At 38.1% G+C, this 23,527-nt stretch overlaps 2 protein-coding genes across 3 annotated transcripts in view; one reads left to right on the forward strand and one right to left on the reverse strand.

Annotated features, from left to right (window-relative positions):
- Window positions 1–388: 388 nt before the first annotated feature.
- LOC146482748 (flavin-containing monooxygenase 5-like) lies at window positions 389–4,461 on the reverse strand. The gene is made up of 3 exons (XM_085106813.1): window positions 3,796–4,461; window positions 2,303–2,988; window positions 389–1,712 (listed from the first exon to the last, which is right to left on the reverse strand). The coding sequence occupies exons 1-3, from the start codon at window positions 4,388–4,390 to the stop codon at window positions 1,395–1,397; spliced, it is 1,599 nt and encodes a 532-aa protein (XP_084962939.1). The 5' UTR covers window positions 4,391–4,461; the 3' UTR covers window positions 389–1,394.
- Window positions 4,462–4,480: 19 nt separating this feature from the next.
- Window positions 4,481–23,527, forward strand: part of LOC146482749 (uncharacterized) — a 37,560-nt gene continuing 18,513 nt past the window's right edge. For both annotated transcript variants that reach the window (XM_085106809.1, XM_085106810.1), the window contains exons 1-21: window positions 4,481–4,669; window positions 5,266–5,348; window positions 6,236–6,424; window positions 7,411–7,457; window positions 8,523–8,695; window positions 9,072–9,203; window positions 10,030–10,105; window positions 11,004–11,089; window positions 11,353–11,412; window positions 11,716–11,804; window positions 12,599–12,747; window positions 13,515–13,674; window positions 14,693–14,785; window positions 15,598–15,733; window positions 16,961–17,037; window positions 17,725–17,851; window positions 18,797–18,889; window positions 19,966–20,065; window positions 20,429–20,502; window positions 20,954–21,081; window positions 22,484–22,599. In XM_085106809.1, coding sequence (XP_084962935.1) covers window positions 4,574–4,669; window positions 5,266–5,348; window positions 6,236–6,424; window positions 7,411–7,457; window positions 8,523–8,695; window positions 9,072–9,203; window positions 10,030–10,105; window positions 11,004–11,089; window positions 11,353–11,412; window positions 11,716–11,804; window positions 12,599–12,747; window positions 13,515–13,674; window positions 14,693–14,785; window positions 15,598–15,733; window positions 16,961–17,037; window positions 17,725–17,851; window positions 18,797–18,889; window positions 19,966–20,065; window positions 20,429–20,502; window positions 20,954–21,081; window positions 22,484–22,599 — 2,284 coding nt within the window. In that variant the 5' untranslated portion in view covers window positions 4,481–4,573. The remainder of the gene's footprint in view (window positions 4,670–5,265; window positions 5,349–6,235; window positions 6,425–7,410; window positions 7,458–8,522; window positions 8,696–9,071; window positions 9,204–10,029; window positions 10,106–11,003; window positions 11,090–11,352; window positions 11,413–11,715; window positions 11,805–12,598; window positions 12,748–13,514; window positions 13,675–14,692; window positions 14,786–15,597; window positions 15,734–16,960; window positions 17,038–17,724; window positions 17,852–18,796; window positions 18,890–19,965; window positions 20,066–20,428; window positions 20,503–20,953; window positions 21,082–22,483; window positions 22,600–23,527) is intronic.

Raw genomic sequence — 23,527 nt, forward strand, 5'->3', positions numbered from 1 at the left:
GTATAACTTCTTAAACCATTAATAATATTGTTATTGGAGAAATTCAAGCAAAATTTCACCAGATTTTATGATAATCAAAACCTCCTTCAGGTTACACAGTGATTTCCTTGGTTTTATGAATTATTCATAAGTTTGAAGGTCCTTCACCATTTTAATTTATGGTTTTCATGGGGAGTTTTGATTTCCTTTGATTTCTACCCCTGCTCCCCACCCCACCCCCCAAACCCAAGCCCATGTTATGTACAAAACAGAAGCCCATCTCATGTTTGGGACTTCTTTTTCTCCAGGGAGGGTGGTCCAGTGGTACGAGATGCTCGCAAACTGGATATTCTGGTTTAAACTCTCCCACTGTGACCACTTGTTGGATTTTTAATGTGCCAGTCATGAGTTCAAGTCTTTTTGACTCACTTTATTGTTTATTGAATAGTCAACTGGTCAGCCTCCCACCACTTATAAGAGTCTCAACAATTTTCCCTTCAGGGCCTGCTTGTTTGAAAGCTGACTCTCATCAACAAATATTTAAGAGTTAGTAAGACTAACCAAGCTTTTCATCTTAAAAATCTTGATAATGTTTTTAAAAGCAAATTTGAAGCTAAAGATATGTAAACGTCTGGTACAAAACTGAAGGGGGAAAGACTGGAATCAAAGTTTGCTCCAACTTCATGTTAGTTAAATCGTGCTTTGAATAAAATTCGACTCAAGTCGTGACCTTTTCTTTCTTGCACTTAAGGCTTATGGTGATAGGGCATTTAGTGTATGTGCCCCGAGATTATGGAACAATCTGCCACTTGCCTTGCACAAGTCAATGCAAGCTCTATTGAGAGCTTTAAAAGGGGCCTTAAAACATACCTTTTTGAAAATTTTGTGGACAGCTGCTCATAATTTGTTTATGTAGATATTGTGAATATTTTTGAAATGTAGATATCGGCATTTTTTTAAACCTTGTTCTTTTTATATATAGATTTTATTACTGACTATTGTTTTACACATTTATTTGCGCCATGAGTGTAAATTATAAATTAAATTAAAAGTATATAAATTAAAGTTAAGTTAATTAGCACTTGGTTAATACATGCTCTGACACTTTAAGTGATAATTCATCCACTCATTCATTTATTATTTGACTAGAGGTTTACTGAAAAACTTCTGATCACTAGAAAAATTAAAACTTATGCTGTCCGATGTTTCAATGAGACTACCGTCATTTATCAATTAAGGCAAAAACACTGTTTCTTTGTGGTTTGAATATAAATGATTGAGTGAAAATAATTTTATGAAACAAAAGGTCTATTGTTTTCACTCATTTATATTCAAATCCCAAAGAAACAGTCACTTTGCCTTAATGAATTGATGTTAGTATCATCAAAATGTCAGACAGCACTAGTGTTAATTTCTCACTTATTGACTAAAAGATAAATAATTACTGCAACAAGCAAAGTTAATAGCCATTGAGGAAGGCCCATTTTGTTCCCCTCTCTCTTTGGGCCTGTTTCTCTTGTTCTCAGTGGGGCACGCTTACTCTCTTGAACCCCCATTATAATGTCCCTGGCTCCTTGCCATGCACCTGGGCCAACCAATCTATACTGGGCTGGCACACATGGGCCAAAGAAGCACCCAAGGGCCAGTTCTGGGTCTGTTCTGAGGAGGTGCCAAAGATTTGGTTTGGCACCAATCAAGGAGGAAAGTTCATCAGCATAGGCAATGAAGTTCACCTGCATACAAACGAACAGAATGGACATCTCTCAGCGCTGTTTTGTTGGACAAAAAGTCTGAGCATGGTATGTATACAGTTCACAACAGTAAATTATGTAACTGTCAATAACATATTAACCTGCAATCAGGTGTCTTTATGAGATGTAGGGAGGGAGGGAGGGAGGAAGGAGGGAAGGGAGGGAGGGAGGGAGGGAGGGAGGAAGGAAGGAAGGAAGGAAGGGAGGGAGGGAGGAAGGGAGGGAGGGAGGGAGGTTATCTGGTGAATCTGAGCTAAAACATCAAAAAGGGATCTGAAACTCACTGCAGTTCAGTTATGCACTGATTGAGACCTTCAATTGACTATCTCCCATTACTCTCTAAGCATGCAACCTCTGACCTTAATTCTGAAGTTGGTCATTAAATTAAGAGGGTACAAAAGGTTATCATTCATTACGGGGATGTAATAAAGAGGGGCCAAGTTCATATGAATTATTGTGATGAAGTAGTTAATGATAAGAATTTCTTGTTCCCAATGTTCTTTCAAATTCTACCCTGCTTCTGCTTTTCACTCACATCCACCCACATTTACCAACTGTCATTGTTTTCTTACCAAATGAAAGGCCCGGCAACAGTCAATATTGTTGGCTTCTAACAGCTTTTGCCTCTTCTCCACATCATCCACCATTGTTTGACTGTCTGGGAGCGCAGTTTTGCCAGCAAAAACACTTGAAACCCAGCGGGATTGTATCTCAACAAGAGGAGGAACGGGGCCATTTACACGTATCGCTCCGATAATGGCCAGGGTGGCTGGGTTTAAGGTTGGTGGAAATACATACTTGTAGAGTGGAATGTACTTGTCTTTTGGACAAAGTACTTTATCTGACAGGAAGGGAAAGGTAAACTTGAACCCAGTGCCAAGAATAATTGCATCAATTTCCTCCACTTTAGAGCCATCTGTAAAATAAACAGTGTTTCCTTGAACCTTGGCAATGTCTGCTTTCACCTGAATTGAGCCAGTAAAAATTCGGTTTGGCAATTCATCATTGATAATTGGAAATCTCTTGTGTGGCGGCTCTTCAACTCCTAAGCCAAAGTTGTCAACATCTAGTTTCTCCTTCAGTTTGCGGCTAAACACTTGACCACGGATTGATAGCGGCACTGAATCAGCAAATCTGTTCATGAACTTAACGTCCAAAGGATCTCCCCCATCTACCAAGCGAGAAATTATGTATGAACCACTTCGAGCACTCAAATAGACCTGTGATGTATGGTGACTTAGTTCGCAGGCGATGTCCCCTGAAATGATGAAGATGATGATGATGAACTTGATTTATTTAAACATGGTATTAGATTCATTAATAACAATGGTCATCTATACAACCATAATTTATACTACACTCCTGCAAGTCAGTCTACCTGTTAATATAGACCATCTCTCCCTCCCTCCCTTTCTCCTTCTTTCTCTTCTCCCCTTTCCATCTATCCATCTATAATAATTATTATATTACCATGTACTGTCAAACCCAAAAAGATCAATTAAATGACTCTGTGGGAAAACGGTGCAAGCAACAAATTCATAAAATGAACATCCGCAGGCCATAAAGTCAATACAGACCTGTTTCTTAAAGGCCCATGTTCACCCAAGAGGCACTGCGCGCCAAGCTGAATTTCGCACAGTTGAAATGATAAACAGTCTTGTCCAAATTATTACCTGGGCAACATTTGTAATCAAAGGCCAATTTGTTGCTAGGGCCATTTTCCATTGAACCCTTCTAATTGAATGAATCACCTAATTGCTGGTGGTCAATAATTAATCAATCAATATGGCAAATTGATTGCTTACCGCTTTTATTGGTCCATCAACCAGTTAATCAAATCAGGCCGATTAATAAATCAATCAACAACTACATAAATTAGATAATCTGTCCACCAATCAATCAATCAATCGATCAATCAATCGATCGATCAATCAATCAATCAATCAACCAATCAGTTTGTCACAGATAATAAATTCATCAATTAAACTATACCGTATATAATAAATAATGATAATGATGATGATGATGATGATGATGATGATAATTATGATAATCAATGTTTTACCTGCCGAGTTTCCCAAGCCAAACACTAGAACCCTCTTCCCTTCAAACTTTTTCCACGTCCTGTACTCTCTGCTGTGTATAACCTCACCAGTAAACCCATCCAAGCCTGGAATGTGTGGCATTCGTGGATCCCAGTTCACTCCAGTACAAACCATCACAAAGTCGAACTCCTCAACTCGCTCCTCGTTCAGTTTCTTCTCGTAAAAATGCACTCGCCATCGACCAGTATGGTTGAAATCTGGGCAAGGTTCGACTGCCGTGACTTTAGATTCAAAACGAATTGTCTCCTCCAGTTTGAAATGTTTGGCATACATTTGAAAATATTCCAAATACTTGTGCTGCGGAAGGTAGTTTGGCCATTCCTTGGGCATGGGAAAGTCGCTGAAGCAACTCATATGCTTGCTGGTGTTGGTAATTGTCGACGACGCCACACAACTCCTTCGTTCTGTTTCCTCTGCCAAATCTGTGTACTTCCAGATACCGCCTAGCCATGGGTCTGCTTCGAACGCGATCGGCTGAAGGCCAGCTTCTAAGCAACATTTGATCGCAGCTAAGCCAGATGATCCAGCTCCAATAACAGCGACTGTCTTTGGCATATTGCAAATCTTGTATTGATGATGATCGGAAAAATGTTTCTTTCTCTGTTGAGTTGAGTTACGCAACGTTGCGTGACACTAAGTGAAAAACTGGACTCTAGTACCCAGACCTCGTCATGTTGACCTCCATGTTTGTTTTTCACGCAAAGATGAAAAGACTTTTTAAAAACTGTTGGAGAAAGCATGGAAAATGGAACTCCAGCTTTTGATCACAGTGGAGCACAGAGAAATGCTGGCAGTGCAAGAGAAGGAAGCGCCAGTCTTCATAGTGGTCACAAAGTGAGTTAACATCCAGTAAATTGTTCAGTGAAACTCTTTCTTGAGAAACCCATCATTTAAACTCTGGTCACCAAAAGAGTGTCAAACTTGAGTACCTGACTAGTGCCAATGTAAAAGTAATGCTCCAAGTCCAAAGTTGTCGACTTTGTTCTCTCAAAAATTACAACATTAGCTTAAAATCAGTAGCAGAAGCTATGAATCCATTGGTTGTCAGTTTGCAACATTTGAAGACTACGGATTGCAGTAACAGTCTTCTTCCTGTTAGACAACTAATAACTATGGATTCAAACTTGCCTAAAAAACAACAACCCAGAGTTTAGAAAATTTAGTAGTTCAGGCTTTTAGCCTGCGAACGCAGATGTATTTCCGGCCATCGCTTCTCTCTGCCAAAAAGAGAGAAGCGACAGCCGGAAATACGTCTGTGTTTGCAGGCTATGGCTTTATTTGCTTTGAACAAAAAATCTAGAGGGGGCATCTATTTAATTGCTGGAATATATAGTGTCTGATGGTGGTGTATGACCCTGACTGAATTAGTATGGAGAAAGAACTCCATCCCAAAGTTCTATATTGGTTTTCTTTTCAATCTGTGTCAACAGATCAAGAATGACGATCCAGTGCATGTTACCCCCATATTTGATGTTCCAGGAACAGCAACATCAAGAGGAAGTTCACTGTCAAGGTAAATGTAATTATGACATGTTGCTATTAAAATGCAATTAAGACAGACTTTATAAGCCTTTGTCATGTTTTACATGTTTTCTTGGAACTTGTCTCGCGATTTTGTTGTACCATTGCAAGACAAGTTGTGTGAAATGTAACTTGCTTGGGATAACATTGTCCTGGCGATTCCAGGGTCGTAAAAAAAAAAGTCAGATGCTTGTGATAATCACACCCTTCTTCGATACATATCTCAGCTGGTTACTCTGTTTAGCATTTCTTTGTAATAACATATACATAGCATAGCCCAGCAGTTACTTTAAGTCAACCCTTCCTTAAATCAGTAAAATTAATTAATATGTCTTGCAACATTTTTGTTGTGATGTTACTGGGTACCCTGTATATTGTTCGTGCCTTTTAAGTCGCATGACTGTCTAACCTGTGTGTTGAAATAATCTGCATGGACGATTCACTTGAGGTAATGATTAGCTTATTGATTTTTGGCTGCATTTCACCAAAATTTGGAGCAATGAATGTTTGTAACTGAGGAGGGCTGTGATTGATTGTGTGGTTATTAATATTAAAGCATCTCCAGTGAATTGTGTAAATTGGTCCCTACAGAAAGTGTTGGATGAAACTCTTTTCTGCAATGCCTGTGTTGGATGACGTAGAATCAAGTTCTACTTTATACAACTCTTTTCTGCAATGCCTATGTTCCAGAACATCATCCATAAATCATACCCTAAAAATTGTAAACGTTGTGTTCATTCATGAGGCAAAATATCAATTTCTAAGTTGTGAATGTTAGAGCATTATTGGGTATCACAGAGACAACAAGATCTCCATTTTCGTAGTTATTGTCTCAACTGAAGGAGTTTTAAATCAACACTTCTGCGATTTTTTTGGCAGGAGTACTTTGACACTACCCAGGTCAGCTGCTCGTGGTAAGGGAAGGGATGCTGTAATAAATGAGTATTTGGATGAAACAGGCTTGGTAAATGCGATGAAAACATGGATGAAACAGCTGAGTTATGAGGCAGAGTTGCCGTACAATCCCTACCCTGCCCTTGTTTGGCAGGCGAGACAACATGCAGAGAGGTATAAATTAAATAAATAAAAATAAATCACTTTATTTTAAGCGTCAATGTATTAAATACAGGGCACTAATTGGGGACACTTTCCAGATCAAATTGGAATTTAGGAATGTTGGTTTTTGAGGAGAGGGGAAAGCCGGAGTACCCAGAGAAAAACCTCTCAGAGTAAGGACAAGAACCAACAACAAACTCAACCCACATATGACGCCAAGTCTGGGAATCGAACCCGGGCCACATTGGTGGGAGGGGAGTGCTCTTATCGCTACCCCATCTCTGCTTCGATTCCCCAATGACTGTATAAAAGAACTCTCTCTTGATAAAATACCGTATTAGCTGAGGGTAGAGAGAGTGGGATAAGGGGGAGGGGGTGGGGTGAGCATTTAGTGCTCAAAACCTAGTTGAAGCATTGGCATATCTGATAGTGATAGTCAGTGTAAATTCCATGAATAAGGGCAAGTTTTCCCCCTACAACACATTCAAGCAGTTTCACTGTTCTTTGTTTTATATCAAAAGGGATACCACAGATTAAAATGTGCTTATAATTCTGAGGAATTGTTTCCTAAAATGATGGGAAAAATGAGCCCCCCCCCCCCAAAAAAAAAAAAAAAAAAAAAAAAATAAATAAATAAATAAATAAATAATGGAGTGATGTTTTGAGCCATTGTAGGCCAAACATGAGGCAGATATGAGCAAAATGAGAAATGGCTTTTAAAAACTTGAACAAAAACAGTTATGCTCTCTGCTCTTCAGTTGACATTGTTGAAGACTGTCAAATACAGTTCTTTAAAAAGCCTTTTAAGCTCCCCCTTCTCTCACCCCAAATGCATCTTACTGGGTTTCCCTATGGCGTATAACTTGTATAATGATATTTATTTATTATATTATTTTGAGTCCCATAGTGACTCAAGCACTAATTTAAAACAAGATTTATTTTGAGTAGATTAACTTATAAATGGCTGTTGGCAGTGAATGTTTGCTGTTGTTTGTTAGGTTTCACATGTTCAGAGAGGACAGTGGAACAATTCTAGAAAAAATAGGTAATAAACTGTCTTATTTAATATTCAGTGAAATACCATCAGAATCAATACACATGTACCATTAAATTACAGTGGACTCCCACTACTGCAAAAACTCCAGCTATGTTGAACCACTTGTTTTCTTGGAGGATAATCTTGGAGACAGCATGGTTGAGTGGACTCAGGGCACTAGACTAGTAATCCAGGGACCAGTTGTTCAAAGCTTAGCTAATCCTGGGTTGATGTAAACTTTAATTCGGGTTTAATTACTAAGCAATAAAGATTCTGTAAATCCAAAACTAAGATTTTTGTCTCTTTGGTCTGACTTAGACTTTTCTTTACCATAATTTAGCTTAAAGCTTTTAGAACATTTTTAGATAGCAAAATGAAAACTAACCTTGGTTAACTTTAAATAACTGGACCCAGGTTTAAATGCTGCTCTGTCCTGGAACTCCTTGGTCTTGTTTGCAAATGACAAATCTGGCCTGCCTCCAGCCAGGTGGCATTTGAACCTGTCATGCTTGATTTGGTTAAATTTGTTTCCTGTTATTTGAGGGCATGACTTGGGTACCTTTATTATAAGCTAGCTTGAAGTAGCTAAGCCCACTGCCACTATTAACAACACATTTACATTTTTTTGCTTCTAAATCTAGAAGAATCAAAATATAGAAACACTTTTTCATTGGATATCATTTACAGTGTTGTACTGCTACTAGCTGTCATAAACTCTCATTTCAAATGAATTTTTCTTCTTTTGAGTGTCTTAGTACGAGTCTTAAAAAAAGTTTGATGGGTAATGTACAGACAACAGTGTAACTGTACTGGCAAGGCTCAGATAAGGGATAAGGTTCCTATGTCAGCAAATTAAAAGGTGTGGCACCAAGGGATGTCACATGTCAATACTCCAATTCCGGTGTTGATAACAATATGCCCCCTCCCTGATAGAGCTTAAGTGTTGAAGGGGTGCATCAGCCAGAAACTTTCTGTCCTGTAAATGTATTACAAACATCCATACTGAGTTACTGAATAAATGAATGAAAATTATTGTCATGTTGTCATAATGATAATCATCATTTCTCCGCACAGAAACCCAAGTATTCAGTGTGGGAGGGTATGCATCTCGTACTCAAAACAGTCCGGCTCGCTGGGGCCTAGCAACAATACTCCGTGTTGTTAATGCAGAGACCCTTACCCAGTACGACTGGCTTTTATCAAGCATGAGCACTGACATTTCTACAGATGACTCTGAAGATTATTCAGTGAGTAAAGTTGAAAACCACCCTTAGCTTTTTGCCTGAACTTGAAATTAATTAAAAGTGCTTTCCTGGAGGCAGGGTGAAATAATGCTGTTGCCTGTTTTTGAATGTTTGTGTTTGCAAATTAATGTTCATCTGATTTTTAGTATTTATGTAAATGCCCTTGCTGGGCTGAATAATGCCTGGAAAAGAAATTTGAATGTTTATGTCCTTGCATAAATTAGCTTGGATTGGTATTAATTTGTAGTTCAAATACATAAATTTGAATACTAAATTTTGAACAAATTTACATATGTGATTTTACTGGCCATTAACCATATCATGACATGTCACTGGTATCTTAATATCATGCTAATCATGGCACTTTATTTTCTTTCAGTACATCATACAGAAACCTTTTCCAGTTTTAGTTGGTCCTTGTGTGTTTGCAGGATCATTGCATTCCCTGGGGGATGTGGAAAGCATTGATCTTAGAATGGAGTATAGCATAAGTGGGCCACAGGAAAGCCATGTAAGTTGGACAGTGTTTATCATTATTAAGGGACAGTTGGAACAGTTCAGACAGTAGGGACAGTTCAGTAGCTTACCACAGACGTTTGTCTTGTTTAAAGACGGTGCCTACTTTTGTTGCTGCACATACGTTCTACGCATTGCAAGATACTCGGGTTTCCTATGGGTGGTGCCTACTAATACAGGGATACTTTTGCGTGGTTTAAAACTTTGTGGAGAAAGCAGAACTTACGAAGTACTCGTGGTATCCAAAAAGAAAATTGCGGGTAACTGTGTATTTTTCAGAGATAATGTTCAAAGCTTCAATTTGAAAAAAAAAATGCCATACGGTGCTTTGTATTTTACTGCTTTTTAGAATAATTGTTGCTTAATTATCTCTAAAAAATACCCCACTACCCCCAAGTTTCTTACTGGATTCCAGTAGCCCATACTAAGATCTGCTTTTCCTGTATAGTCATAAACTGTGCAAAAACACTTCAATCTGTTTTTAGGAGGCACCTTCCTTTTTTTTTCTTTTTTTTTTTTCTTATTATTCCTTAACATTGCATTTTATTACAATACATAATAAATGCTAATACCACAACCCCACCACCCTTACTCCTTTACATGACACAAAATAAGTATACATTGCAAGTACAATACTATAGATACTATTTACAATATTAACTATACTTACAATCCCTTACAATGTTCACACTGACAGTACTTACAACATCTATATATTCTACAATAACAGATTTTACAAATTACAATGAATAATAGATACAAAAGACACAATATTATTATTATTCCTTAATTATCTTATTTTCCTATGTGTTTGTTTTCAGGCTGCAGAAATATTTTCCAAGGCAGTTCTAAGTGATATTCAGCTCATGAAAGATGCTGATGTCCACATTGTGCTTGGTAACTGTTTATTTTTTCTCCCTAAGCATATGAATGCAAAAGCATTTAGATCATAGTAGAACCTAGAAGGTGTTCGCTTACTGGGTAGGGGGTGTCCACACTTATACCATCTGATGCACAAAAAGAAAAAGAAAGACAACAACAACACAGCAATATATTTATTTATAGAAAATAATGCAGATATTATCCGGGGGGGGGGGGGGGACTCTCATATGAAAGGGGTGGGGATCCTCGTCGGACATTTTCAATTAAACCCCTAAAGGAGACCAATCTGGGCATGGCCCAAACTTTTTTGACCTCCTAAAACAGACCATTTTTAAAATTAGAACACAGACAAATGAAAAATACAGTAACTTTTCACGTGCAACCCTAAATGAGACCTTCACAGCTAAATATAATGGCGTTTTGCCCTGAACACCCTAAGTGAGACCAAAATCCGAAATTTACACCCGTAAGTGAGAGGACAAGCATCCCTGCCCCTTCCATATGAGAGTTCCCCCCCCCCCCCCCCCCCCCGGGCATATTATACTGACTACAAATAGCAATACCTATCAAGGCAGGTCAGTCTTTAACCTATATTTATTGATTACAACAAAAGAATAGTAAAGTTGAAACCAAGACTTAGGGGTAAGCTACACATGTTGAGCTATTTCATGTTTGCAAGTTGAAAGAAACAGTTATAGCAACTGTAGAAAAACATGAGTTTGTTGAAGAAGAACCTGCCGACTGTTTTCATTGGCACTTCGTGACTTTGATGTGGCTCATCTATCAACCTCTGATTACTAACTCCTCCTGTTTTGACAGACAAGTTAATGAGTCACTTAGAATATGTCTTAAGCCAGGTCCTGTTGATCAGTTTGCCTGAATTATTTCATTCATGACTGTTTTTAATTTGAAGGTGTCAGTGTTCCAGTGGAGGATGTACGCCATAGGGGTCATTGGGTGAACGAGTTTTGGACGTGCACTGGCATTGATGACATACAGGTTTAATTAAGTTATATTTTGGGCTTAAATTGGCATGGGGGTGGGGATTCAGTGGTTAGTATGCGGGGTTTTAATTTTACAATCAGAAGGTCTTAAGATGGGTGGATTACTTACACAAGAAATGTTACTCCACATTTAATTTAATTGTTTCTTTTTACTCAGCTGGCTCATTCAATTCATTGGATTGGACACAATCCCTACCTTCAGTTGAAAAAAGAAAGAAGATTAAATTAAATTATATTTCTTTTCTTTTTTCGTTAAAGGATCAGTTTTTGGCTCTGCTCAAGTCTGCTGCTGTTGCTCAGAAAGTTGCAGAAGCTCAGGTATTCTGTTCAATCTGCCAAATACATAATATTTATTGAATGTAAATGTTTTTTAACTTGGATCAAAGTTGACATTAACCCAAAACTAGTTTAATCGGGCTTTGAACAACTCGGCCTGGGGACTTTGTGTTTGGGAGACTTACCATCGGACGGATTTTAGCATTCAAGATAATAGCAATAACAACCAACCATTTATTCTGCCACACTTGCAGAAAGTTTGAGATTTGGCAGTGTGTATGATTAATTTGGAGGTCTTACATTCGACATTTGATATAAATTGTTATAATTTTGTTTTTCTTTCAGTGTATGTTCAGGTTATTGCCAGAGAGTAAATTGTACAGAAGGGGCCGCAAACAGTACAACTTGAATTTTTTGAAGATAGATGAAGGGAGGTAATGATTATAGAGTCCTCCATATGGAATTACAGTCAATTTACATCACATGTTACAAGTATTTCTGAGAATGAAATGAACATTCAAATTCGTCTTTGTAATGTCCAGCATTTGAATGGAATGTTGAACATTTCTCTGGAAATCTTTTATTCTTGAAATACTTACAGCTGTAATGTAAAGAAAAATTCATAGCTTTATACCATCAATAAACTAGGGAAAGTTCTGAGGGAACTCTGAAATCTTGCCGATGATGTTCAAAACTGACATGTAAATTTCAAAACTCCGTTCAAATTTCCAAAATACCAGTCACACGTGATGTGGATTGACTGGAAGTAATTAATAGAGGATAGAATATAGAAGAATATAGAGTGTGTTACTCACGGTTACCATATTGGAGGAGCGAAATGATAACATGAGTTTCCTTTGGGAAATAAATAAATTTTATTTTTATGCAAATATCCTTTACTGTTTGGCTCCTCCAACATGGCTGCTGCAGGCACTCTCTTTAAATTAAGATTAGATTTCAGCTTTCTCCTTCCATTGCTGGATGTAGCCCTCTGCCACCAAAAACCACTCAATTGACCCTGTCCATGGTAGAGCTGTGCCATGTTACTTCCCTTTCATCCTCTTCTAATCTTAAAGTGTCATCCTCTAGGCATGTGGTCCTAGTTTTGTATGTGTATATATAGAGCTTGCATCCCCTGCTTCAGTCAGCCCTACCACTTCTCATTGGGTTTGTTGTAGTGCGTCATGTATTTGAAGGGCTCTGAGCACAACCAACCTTTTATGTGTAGGACAACACCGGCTTCTTCCATCCCATATTGGAGTGCTCATGAAGGAGTGTTTGTCAGTCGTTTCCATATCAAGGAATACTTGTCTTGGTTTAATGCCAGTTTGGATCCAGGAGCTCAACAGTCCTCAGCCACTCCAGCAAATAATGCCAGTAAGTTTAAGTGGTTTGGTTCTAAGATTATCATCTAAGAATGTTAGTTCTGTATTTAGTTTTTGAACAAAAGGCTAAAAGACAAGGAATTGACTTACGTGTCTTTAATCATCAAGTTAGTATCAAAAAAGAGGAGCCAGTGCTTGGCTAATTTCTTTTCTTATGTTCAGTAATACCTTGCCTGAGTTGATTCACTCTTTAGCAAGAAGTAATTATAAGCTAAGTCCTTGTGTTGACGCCTTTTGCTCAACCGCTAAAATTTAGGATGCCAAATAGGGTTAGGGTTAGGGTAAGACACCCAGATGAGGCAAAAGAATATTTTTTTCTGTGTAAAAAAATATCCAGTGAAATCAGTTCAAACGTGAGTAGTTCATCTTATTAGTCCTTCTAGCAAAACTCTGGTTCTGGGAACCAATCAAACTACTCCTTTTCTTTTTAAACTAGGTCAGCCATAAATAATAAGGAAAATAAAAACATTAATGGTTTCTTTCATTTTTGTTTCATAGAGAGTGGAAGTCTGAGAACACAAAGCATACCGTTAAAACATGAACCATCAACTAGTTTTCTTAAATTATGAATTTCTATCATGTTCAAAGTAGTCTTCTGTTTCCATATAGTTCTGTTGTGTGGTCTCCACCAATCAGAGAGTGCAGTATATATTTAGATATTTAAAATAGAAGATTAGGTTCAATGGAAACCTGTGAAAAAAATTATTGAAATTATGCTTTGTATATATGATGCCTCAACTGAAAAGTGTGTCTTTGTAGGAGGAAGATCAAGGAGAAACAGAGACACTTCTAATGCTCAGCTACAGTCAAGGACAGTAAGCAGGACAGCAAGTCAGGCTAGTGGGTCAACAGAACAGGCTGCTGATTTGAACAATCTCACAGGAGGACCTTACAGTGAAGAAGCCCTAAGTGCTATAAAGTAAGTGAAACAAACCCTAATAAGGAAGCATTAAGTGTTGTTTCTAGCAAACTGGTCTTAATTTATTTAATTCATATAATCTTATCCTATTTGTGTGTTCCAGGCCTGCAGTAATTGCCTTGGCTGCCTGTATTTGTCTTTTTTTTCTTTTCTTATTTGTTCCATATTTGTTGTACTGTATTGATCTCAGCAAAGCTAATAAATTAAAAATTAAATGAGGATTGCTGGTAAACAGAAATACACATATCAGTCAAGTTGAGAAAATAAGAACGTACCCTCTCAAAATGTTCAAGATAAGTGGCAAGTTGTTTCCTGTAGGTGGCAAAATGGCCAGTTTGTATTGGTATATTGTGAGATGGCTGTAAAATGGCCTAAATTGGTACGAATGTGCACAGATTTGTCTAATACTAGTCTTTTATTTGTATAAAAGTAGGAGTGTACTGTGGAAAACGGCAGGGTCATTGTAAAATCCAGAGGGATGAATGTTGTGCTGTTTCGGCCTTAATCTAGAATGCTGAATGTGTGCTAACAGTAATGTTCATATTTTCTTTGATCAGCTCAAGATACTAAGCTATATTTCTTGTAATAATAGGTTAATATACATGTCAATCACAAATTTGATATTCTACAGTATTGTGTAACAGCAATAACAGCATGTAATTTACAGAACTTTCAGGAAAAATCGTTAATTGAAACTTTCGACCCAAACAAACTGAATTGTTCTGTGGAAAATGACAGGGTCATTGTAAAACCCAGAGGGATGAATGTTGTGTTGTTTGGGCCGTAATCTAGAGTGCTGAATGTGTGCTAACAATAATGTTCATATTTTCTTTGATCGGTTTAAGGTGCAGTGTATATTAAGCTACATTTATTCTATCAATAGGTCAGTACATGTGATATTTCTCAGTATTTTGTAACAGCAGTAACAGTGTGTACTTTAGAGAAATTTCAGGGCAAATCGTCAGTTGAAACTTTCGACCCAAATAAATCTAAATTATCACAATCACTGTTTTTGCAGAACCTACTTTAGAGACCAAATATTTGATCTAAGAGAAGAGATTAATTTCATGAGAATGCTTCACTTTGTTATTCTTGCTGTTCTTTTAAACAGGTAGGTCCTTTTAATACATCTACTTTTTTCAAACTTGCAAATTATTGCCCATCCACATGATTTGAAGGGCTCGGTACATAACCGACTCGTAGTGCATTATATATCCTTCTTTGTTGTTTTAGCTCAGATCCACCAGATTTTTGCATGTGGTCTTCATTTCCTTCAGGAAACGATGGCCCCAATCTTACAGTGTGACGCACCTTACCGTGGCCACCTAACAAACCTTTTTTTACAAGTTAGCCAAGCAGGATACGCGAATTTCAGTAACAGTCACACCTCCTTGCAATGTCCAACAGGCAAGTGACACAGCAACGAATTATTGAAAACACGATTTTTTTTATTTTATGGCTAACTTGTAAAAAAGGTTCGTTGGGTGGCCACGGTAAGGCAGCATGTAAATCCGTTGCTTTACGCTTCATTCATTTACCGTTCATTCATTTCCAGCAAAAGTGGTTTCCCACAAAAACTTACTCCACTTTATCGCGTGAACATCACCAATTCCAGACAAAAAAATCGTATACGGGCAATTCCCATCATTCTTCATTGTCTGAGCCTATGGTTGCTCTACTGTTTTAAAGCATTTCTCAAAAAAATTATGAAATTTTTTTTGTCATCGCGTAAATCGCAAGCAAGTAATAGTTGTAGGTTTATTAATGTACACAACATAATACCTTGTTTCATATAACATTGCTCACAACAAAGGTCTACCATCTAAACCATCCTTTATTTTGCATCTTCTGATCAATGTGGATTTTTTTAACTGACCTATATATTTTATTCTATGCTTGTGTTTCATCGTCATGTTTTTGTAGAGGTGACCCTCAAGAGCAATCTGCGTGTCTCGTGGAAGCTTACAGACTTCTGAGGAGCACTGCTTATCAACTACATCTTGTTATACAGCAAAACCTTGTGGTTCAAGAGCTTGTGACTTTCCTTTCTTCATGCGGGGTGAGTGGTAAAAGAGCACTTATCAAAATACATCAGGTGCATTACATCAGATTGCAAAGTCAGAATTAACTCATTGCCAAGGGTAGAAACAGCTGTGTAACTCAAGTCATGGCTGGTTCCAAGTTCTCAGTGTTTCATCACATATCAAATACCGAGAAGAGAGTTGAAAATACGACGCATAGCGGAGTATTTTTAACGAAGTGCGAGGGTTTTGATATTGCGATGAAACACGGTGATGAGTGTTCGTATAACTTCCCAAACAAACCTATTTTGAAGGAGAAATTAAGGATGCAAAAACGAGGAGTTTTTCATCAGATATCCAAAAACGTCACGTTGCATGATTTCTTTTGTCTTTGGCTTTTGAATTATTAGCGAGTTTGAGAAGTAATGGAGAAGTGTGAAGGATGTTCTAGGGTATGAAATTGATGATTAGGGTATTTTTGGGGGACCACAGTCTTTCCAGTATCTTTGTTTTAGTCAGTTGCTGGTGTTTATAGTTATAGGCTGTTCTACTGGCTCGAAAGGAGTTGTGGTTTGATCAGTCCACTGGAGAGCTTATCTCGGTAAATCCGCTATCTTGAGAAAACAAACAGTACACAAAATAGTGTGTTTGTATACGTGATAAGACATAGAATGGTGTATTAAGTGAGTGACACAGGCATACTCGGGAAAAGGAAATCCGAGTGCTCCTATCAGGAGTCGAACCTAAGACCTTCCGATTACTAGTTCGGATGCTCTACCACTGAGCTACAGGAGACTCGTGGGAGCTAAGGCCATTAAACTAGATACTTTCTGTTTCATTTGAAATCTGAATAAACTGTGCTTGACATTCTAGACCGAACATTGTTTTCTTCCAGTTTGAGGATGTAGCTAAACTAGAAAGCATATAATCGTCTTTTTAAAATTTCCTTACATTTGTCTATAAAACCTTGTCGAAGTCCACGTAGACTACAAGAAAAAAATCACAGACAAATGTATGGGAATTAAAAAGGGGTTGCACACTTTTGGGCCAGCTACACACCTCGAATTTAGACAGAAAACTCTACAGTCTCTTGTATCTTTAGTTAACAGTTATAGCTTTTTTGAGATTTTAAGCTCCATTTGACGATCACCATATGTTCTGCTATTTTCCCATGATTTTCAAAATGGGGAATTTTACCGTGAAGGGTCTTATTGGGAATACAGACACTTTACAAAATTGATAATTAATTTTTGCTAACTTTGCAGCTGGGTGCATCGGATGTTGTACAGGCCCATTTCTTGGCGTACAGACATTCTTTGAAGGATTTTTTCAGCAACTCCTTGTGAGGATCACATTTATTTTGTTCAAAACTCTGGATATAATTTTGGTTGTTTAAACGATAAAGGACGTTACGATTTTGTTTCCCTCTTTTCGGATTAGAACAATTAATCTGAGGCAAAGGAGAATAAAATTAAACTTGTTTGAAAAATTTTAAACAACAACAACAAAAACGTTTAAACCACATTATTCTACAATGGTGTTTGCCTCACAGTCTCATATAATATTCACAAGAGGTTTATTTCATATTCGAAAAACTTGAAGGGAAAAATGAGTTACAATTGCTTATCTTGTATAAACAGTGTATGTTCAAATTATATTTCAAATGCGCTGTTTTTGTATCAAACGTTTAAATAGGTTTAAAGAAAAACGAAGATAGATGGGGCAGATTTTCATGAACTTTTTATGTAATTTTCTTTGCCAAAATAGGTAATAGAAATAATATTAATAAAAAATAGGACTCTAGTTAGTTACATTCACGCCTTTCATTTTCTATTAGATGTGCAAACGTTTCCCCCCCCCGCTTGAAGTTGCCATTTTTTCAAGTCTACTGTTCGTTTCCACACAAATTACTGGTAGCATAATTTTATGCAATTGTTTGCAAATATATTTAAATTTCATACCAAGTAAATTTTACAATTGTCATTTTCCAGCCTTCCTAAAATGTTGAGTTTTATTTCTTTTCTGTTAGAAGGGAGAAAAGCAATCATCTCAATTTTCATGGACAAGTATTGCTCAAGATGTTAGACTCCATGACAGTTATCAATCCTCATTTGGAAGGGAAGACCAGAACTGGAGCCCTACCACTTACCTCTGAGGTACGGTTAAGTGATGTTTAAAAAACGAGCAGGAGTATTTTATCGGGTGTAAAACAACGAGGCACAGCCAAGTGGTTTTAAACCCCGTTTTAAAACACGTGCTGCGAGTTTTTTGAACGGCTTCAAAAACATTCCTGGAAAAGCTTGTGTCAATAGAGTTCATAACAACTATGCTTTTGTGAACGTTGGAAATCAGCATACGAGAAAAACACCGCATACTAATGAGGAGTGTTTTATCAGCTGATAAAACACCGCATACTAATACTCAATGGGCTTATGAATTATTAATGAGTTTTTGAATATTGTATCACCATCGGAGGTTCCGTAGAGGTGCGGGCAATTTACGTTTATAAACCACGCTCAGTTTGTGGGTACAGTTACAACATTTTGTAACCGTTTAGTTCGGTGTACAGTAATAATAGCGTGTAATAGTTAAAAATAATTTATTATATCATTAGCCGAGCGCGCGTTGCATATGAGATGATAGATAGCCAACGCGCCTCGTATAATCATCTCATCTCCAACAAGCGCGAGTGGAATAATTGTTTTATTAAAAAGAATCAAGAAATATTGCTAGTTCTTGCTGATTTTCGCTTTGCAAGAAGAACCAGAAGACAATTTAATGGTCGCTATTTCTCGGGCATGGTATAATGGCTCATATACCATGACTGCTAAGCCAATCAAATCCATGGAATTGTATTATACAATAATCCATTTTTTAATAATAAGTAATAGTTGTTATTGTTTTGAGAGTGTCAAAGAAAAAAGGAAAAAGAACATTTGCCCAAGAAATTTTGATTTCCCATGTTTTCTCCATTTCCTAAGCTTTAAAATGATGTGTAAGGTTTGGGTACGTTACTCTAAAACTGAACGCTTATGGATCTTTGTGTACAACGCAGTCAAAAAGCATAACCTTGTAGACTTTGTGGTTCAATCCCCTTACAGGTGAATAAAGGATTAGAGGCGGTGAACAGATATTGTGAAACAGTGTTCCTTGGTTTGTTAGATGATGCTTTGTTTCATTGTTCCGATTTGATGGTAAGTCCAAGTTCCTTTTTCCGTTTTCAGCATCTCTGTTTTTTCAACTCACTCAATGCTCTCATGAGTGTTTACACGCGCTTTAGATGTTCATGTGATATATCTAATACCAGGAAGAGTGTTTCATCCAATTTCCAAACATCAAGAAGGTGCAGCCGATATTTTTAACCATCTTTGAGGTCTTTGGAAATCGGATAAAACACTCTTTCGAGGCTTAAAGTGTGAACAACGAATAATAATTTTTTTGCCGAGTATGCCTGTGTCACTGAATAATACATTATTCTCATTTATTCACCAGGCTTAAAATATTCCATCACATTATTTCCATCGCACATATGCTACACATGACATTCCAATCGTAGCAGTATGCAGGATGTTTGTCATATGAACCTAGTTTAATGGCTTTAGCTCCCACGGGTCTCCTGTAGCTCAGTGGTAGAGCATCCGAACTAGTAATCAGAAGGTCTTAGGTTCGACTCCTGATAGGAGCAAACGGATTTTTTTTCCGAGTATGCCTCGCCACTTACTGAATAAAACATTATTCTCAATAAATAACTACTTGTGGTTTCTGTGACCATTCATAGTGTTCCGTTGGCAACTTTGCAGTAACTTCGCAATTGTGGGAATTGTTTGACTGTTGTAGGGTCTTTTACACTGGGGAATTTTTGGTGCAAGTAACTTACTCTTATACTGTTTTCATTGAGAACGTCAGTTTAGCCTTAAACTGGCTTTCTTGTTGACCGCGGTATTGCTGCAGTAGTTTTGGAAGGATGTTGAGTAAAAACGTTAGCACAGAAAAATCAAATGTCATTGTGACCAAGAGGCCAAGAATTCATAGCCTTCTGATGTGGGAAGAGTCAAGGAAGTTGTAGATTCTAGAGTCCTTTCCCTCATGTTGCATCCATTTTCCTCCATTTCATAGATGTCACTTTCTCCTGCTTGCCATGCCCATGCCTAATCTCTTTCCAAATGATCAGTTCCATTGTAAGAGGATTGACACCTTCTTCAACCCTTTGGGCTAGGTCGCATGCTCAATAATTACTTATGAAAACCGTTTACTTTTCTTTTCTTAATAGAAATATTTTCCTCCTTTGGATAACAGCGGTTCTCTCCTTGTGCAGCAGAGGTTTAAACACGGGGCAGAACGAGTAGACATACTTAGCCAAGGGAATCTCGGTGAGGCATGATGAATTGATGAAAAAATTCCATGATTCTACCTTTCTGTGATTTGTTACATCATGTTTTGCATTGTAAAAATGATCTTCAATGAAACCGAATTCAGTTGTAAATTCTTCTCTCCCTGGTATGCTTGTGTTTGTTGAATTAACGTTTCTATTTAGGTTTGATTCACTGTAGCAGTGGTTGTTCTAAGGACGGATAAAATAACTTAATTTAGTGATTAAGACAATACCCAGAAGATGAAACGAACTCCACCGAATACATTTTATCCGCTGGATAGCGATTATCTGCTCTTTGAACAACCGGGGCAGAAGGTCATTTTGCGTAATGCACTTCTTTTAAAATCTATTTCTCTTGCAGTGTTAGATGTGGCAGCACAAGCGAAAACGATTGCTGCTCCCTCTGCTATCACGAAAGAAACTGTCTTACTGCAGGTAAGACGTTTTGGCCTAGCAACATACAAATGGATAAAGGGGTTAGTTAAAGGACCATAGGGACCAGGAATGTAACCAATATGGTCGATTGTTCTGATGAAGGGCTAACGCTCGAAATGTCAGCTCTCGAATCTCTTTGTGGTGAGCAAATCACCTTATCAACTCTGTTGATGGAACCAAACATTCGTTACCAACATACAAACCTGTTAGTGAAGGCAAGAGCATTAAATGAAAGCAGGAAAACATTGACGTTATAATGTTTTCTAGTCTCGTAATGTGGTCACCACAATAGGTGATCAGGGCAATGTGGAATCGCCTAAGATAGACCTTTTGTCCCCGTTTGATTCCTGAATGATCGAAAGTGCTTTTCAGGCCTTTTAAAGATGGAATAAATCAACTTACCTAATTTTCTTAATGTTTTTTACGTTCGATTTCCTGTTGATCATTTCAGTACTTTGTTGACACGAAGCTTGATCAAGTCTTCCACGAGTTTCTTGTTGATCTGGTGACTGACGAAGAGTTCATCCCTCCAAACCCCTACCCCAGACTGGCGTCCAAGCTTGCAGTCTCTGCTACCAGGTAACATAATCACAGTCACTTAAGACTTGTTGTTGTTATGTTAAAATGTGTCGGCTCAGTCTTACCACCACTCCGTTTAGTGTGCGATCTTGTCCAGTGTTTTTCGTATTTCTCACCTGGGGAAGGAGGGGGGGGGGGGGGTGTAAAATAAGAACCAAAAACAACACAATGAATGAATGAATGAAAAACCTCTTGCAGGCTTTACTTACCTGTTCGATGATCCAGTTAAGCGCAATTACAATCTAAAATCTTGGGAGAGACTTGTACCGGCACTATCGAGATCTGAATGTTACAGACAATCTTTTATTCTTAGGGCCCAAAGACTCTCCCAAATTAAGTAACTAGCTGGCTCAATTTATGTATATAGTAGTGGTAACATTCAATTTTTAACTTTGTACTGATTTTCAATGTTTTATTGTTGTGGAAATTATAAAAGAAAAAGAAAAACGCTGTAATTCTTAGCCCAAAGTGTTGTTCATTACGCCTGGTTTACACGTACAACGCAAGCATAAGCATAAGCATAAGCATAAGCATAAGCACAAGGATGTTCACACGTGCGATAAGCATAAGCATAACGTGACATACGCGCAGAAGCTAACATATTTGGCGCAATCGCGCGGCCGGGCTGCCTTTTGGCGCGAGATTTAATTCCAACATGGCAGAAAATGGCAACGCATGAGTAGCTAGATTGTACGCTGACAACTTGTCACTGTTTTTCAGTTTCCTTTCCTTGCGCTTGTGCTTATGCTTGCGTCGTCCCGGTTTACACGTATGACGCAACGACGCAAGCACAAGCACAAGAGAATGGAAATCGTTTCATTCTCTTGTGCTTGTGCTTATGCTTGGGTCGTTGCGTCGTACGTGTAAACCGGGACGACGCAAGCATAAACACAAACGCAAGGACAAGGCGCTTATGCTTGCGTCGCACTGGCTTACACGTAGGTTTCTTGTGCTTATGCTTGTGCTTATGCTTATGCTTATGCTTATGCTTGCGTCGTACGTGTAAACCAGGCTTTAAAGATATGTTATTATATTATAATTATTACTCTTTACACGACATTCAGCTCATCCAGGCTTTATGATCACTCAACTATCAAGTGGATTTCTTAGGGTGGAGGGTCCCAGCTTAGACGATCTTTGAACCGTAGGAGTATATTTGTTGTATTGCATTGACTTGACTGGAAACAGTACCGCGCACTGGACAGAATAGATTGTTACGAATGTTTGGTTTTATCAACTGAGTTGATAAGGTAAATTGGCCACTGTACAGTGATTCGAGTGCTGACGTTTGGAGCGTTAGCCCTTCGTCAGAACGAATGTTACATCAGGGGTTTCATCATCGATTCATTAACAAGTCCAAGGGTAAGCCAGTGAATGTTCCTTTTCGTTCTACTGACAACAGGATGGAGCTGTTTGGAGAAAAGCACGCTAAGCTGTTATCCAAACTCATATCGGGATCTGTTCAAATGATTGACTCCCAAAACTTTGTGTCTTGCATTCCTGGTGTCGAAGCATATGGTAAGTAGCTTGTTCTCTGGCTAATGTGGCCCGGGTTCGAATCCCCAACGAACTTGGCGTCATGTGTGGATTGAGTTTTTTGTTGGTCCTTCCATTACTGGGAGTTTTCTTACTCCTTAAAACCGTCTGCATGTCGAGGAACAAGTACAATTAAAATCTGCAAGACCACAGCGACAAACCGATGAGTGGTGCCGGATCTCTTGTAGACCTGGATCAGTGAATTATTTCTAATACAAAATACTGACGGCAGACTGATCCTAACGGCGGAAGTGACGAAAAATAAACAAATGGCTAGAATAATTGAAAGAAAGATCAGTCTTCCGTCTAAATTTTGCGTATTGAATGTAGAGGGCCTGTAAGAAAAATTCCCTTGATTTGGCCTTCCTTACTTGATATGTGGCTCCGGCCATAGAGCAATTAGTCGGCACACAGTTTCTCCTCACTATGTTCCTTAAACTGATACTTGAAAAAGCTGGTCAAGGCCATTTAAAAGACCTGGCACTCAGTCACTTGAAAAATATGCTCACACTTCCTTCTCTACTCTTGTTCTCTTTTACACTGCGTTGACTAAACATGTCAAGTAAACTGCTGTTCCTGGATATGAATTGATACTTGTATAGTTACACAGTAATGTTCTTGGAACTTCCAGGAAATCTGTTTTTAGTAAGATCATGTCATTGTCTGCTATTACAAGAACTTTTACGTATTTACTTTAAAATAGGGAAGAAAAGCTGAACATTCTATCTGAGAACGTTGTTCTATAGAATGTTTTGATATGTTCCAGGTAAAACATTTGGCAATTTTCGTAACATTACCACTAAATATAATGATTTATGGTGGTTCCTCAGTACTCCTAGAGAGGCAGTCCGCCCTCCCCCCCCCCCCCTCACCCTCAATCCCCAACCCCCTCCCACCCCCCACACCATAA

This window comes from Pavona decussata, unplaced genomic scaffold (genome assembly GCF_977016875.1).
Source record: "Pavona decussata unplaced genomic scaffold, jaPavDecu1.1 SCAFFOLD_44, whole genome shotgun sequence".
Lineage (NCBI taxonomy): Eukaryota > Metazoa > Cnidaria > Anthozoa > Scleractinia > Agariciidae > Pavona > Pavona decussata.

Bases quoted from the DNA above. Each gene is read 5' to 3' on its own strand.
- LOC146482748 (XM_085106813.1), bottom strand. From the start codon at position 4,390: ATGCCAAAGACAGTCGCTGTTATTGGAGCTGGATCATCTGGCTTAGCT. The intron at 2,989-3,795 runs GTAAAACATTGA...TCATCATTTCAG, and splicing joins TGGCTTGGGAAACTCGGCAG to GGGACATCGCCTGCGAACTA. The intron at 1,713-2,302 runs GTAAGAAAACAA...GTTTGTATGCAG, and splicing joins GTTGCCGGGCCTTTCATTTG to GTGAACTTCATTGCCTATGC.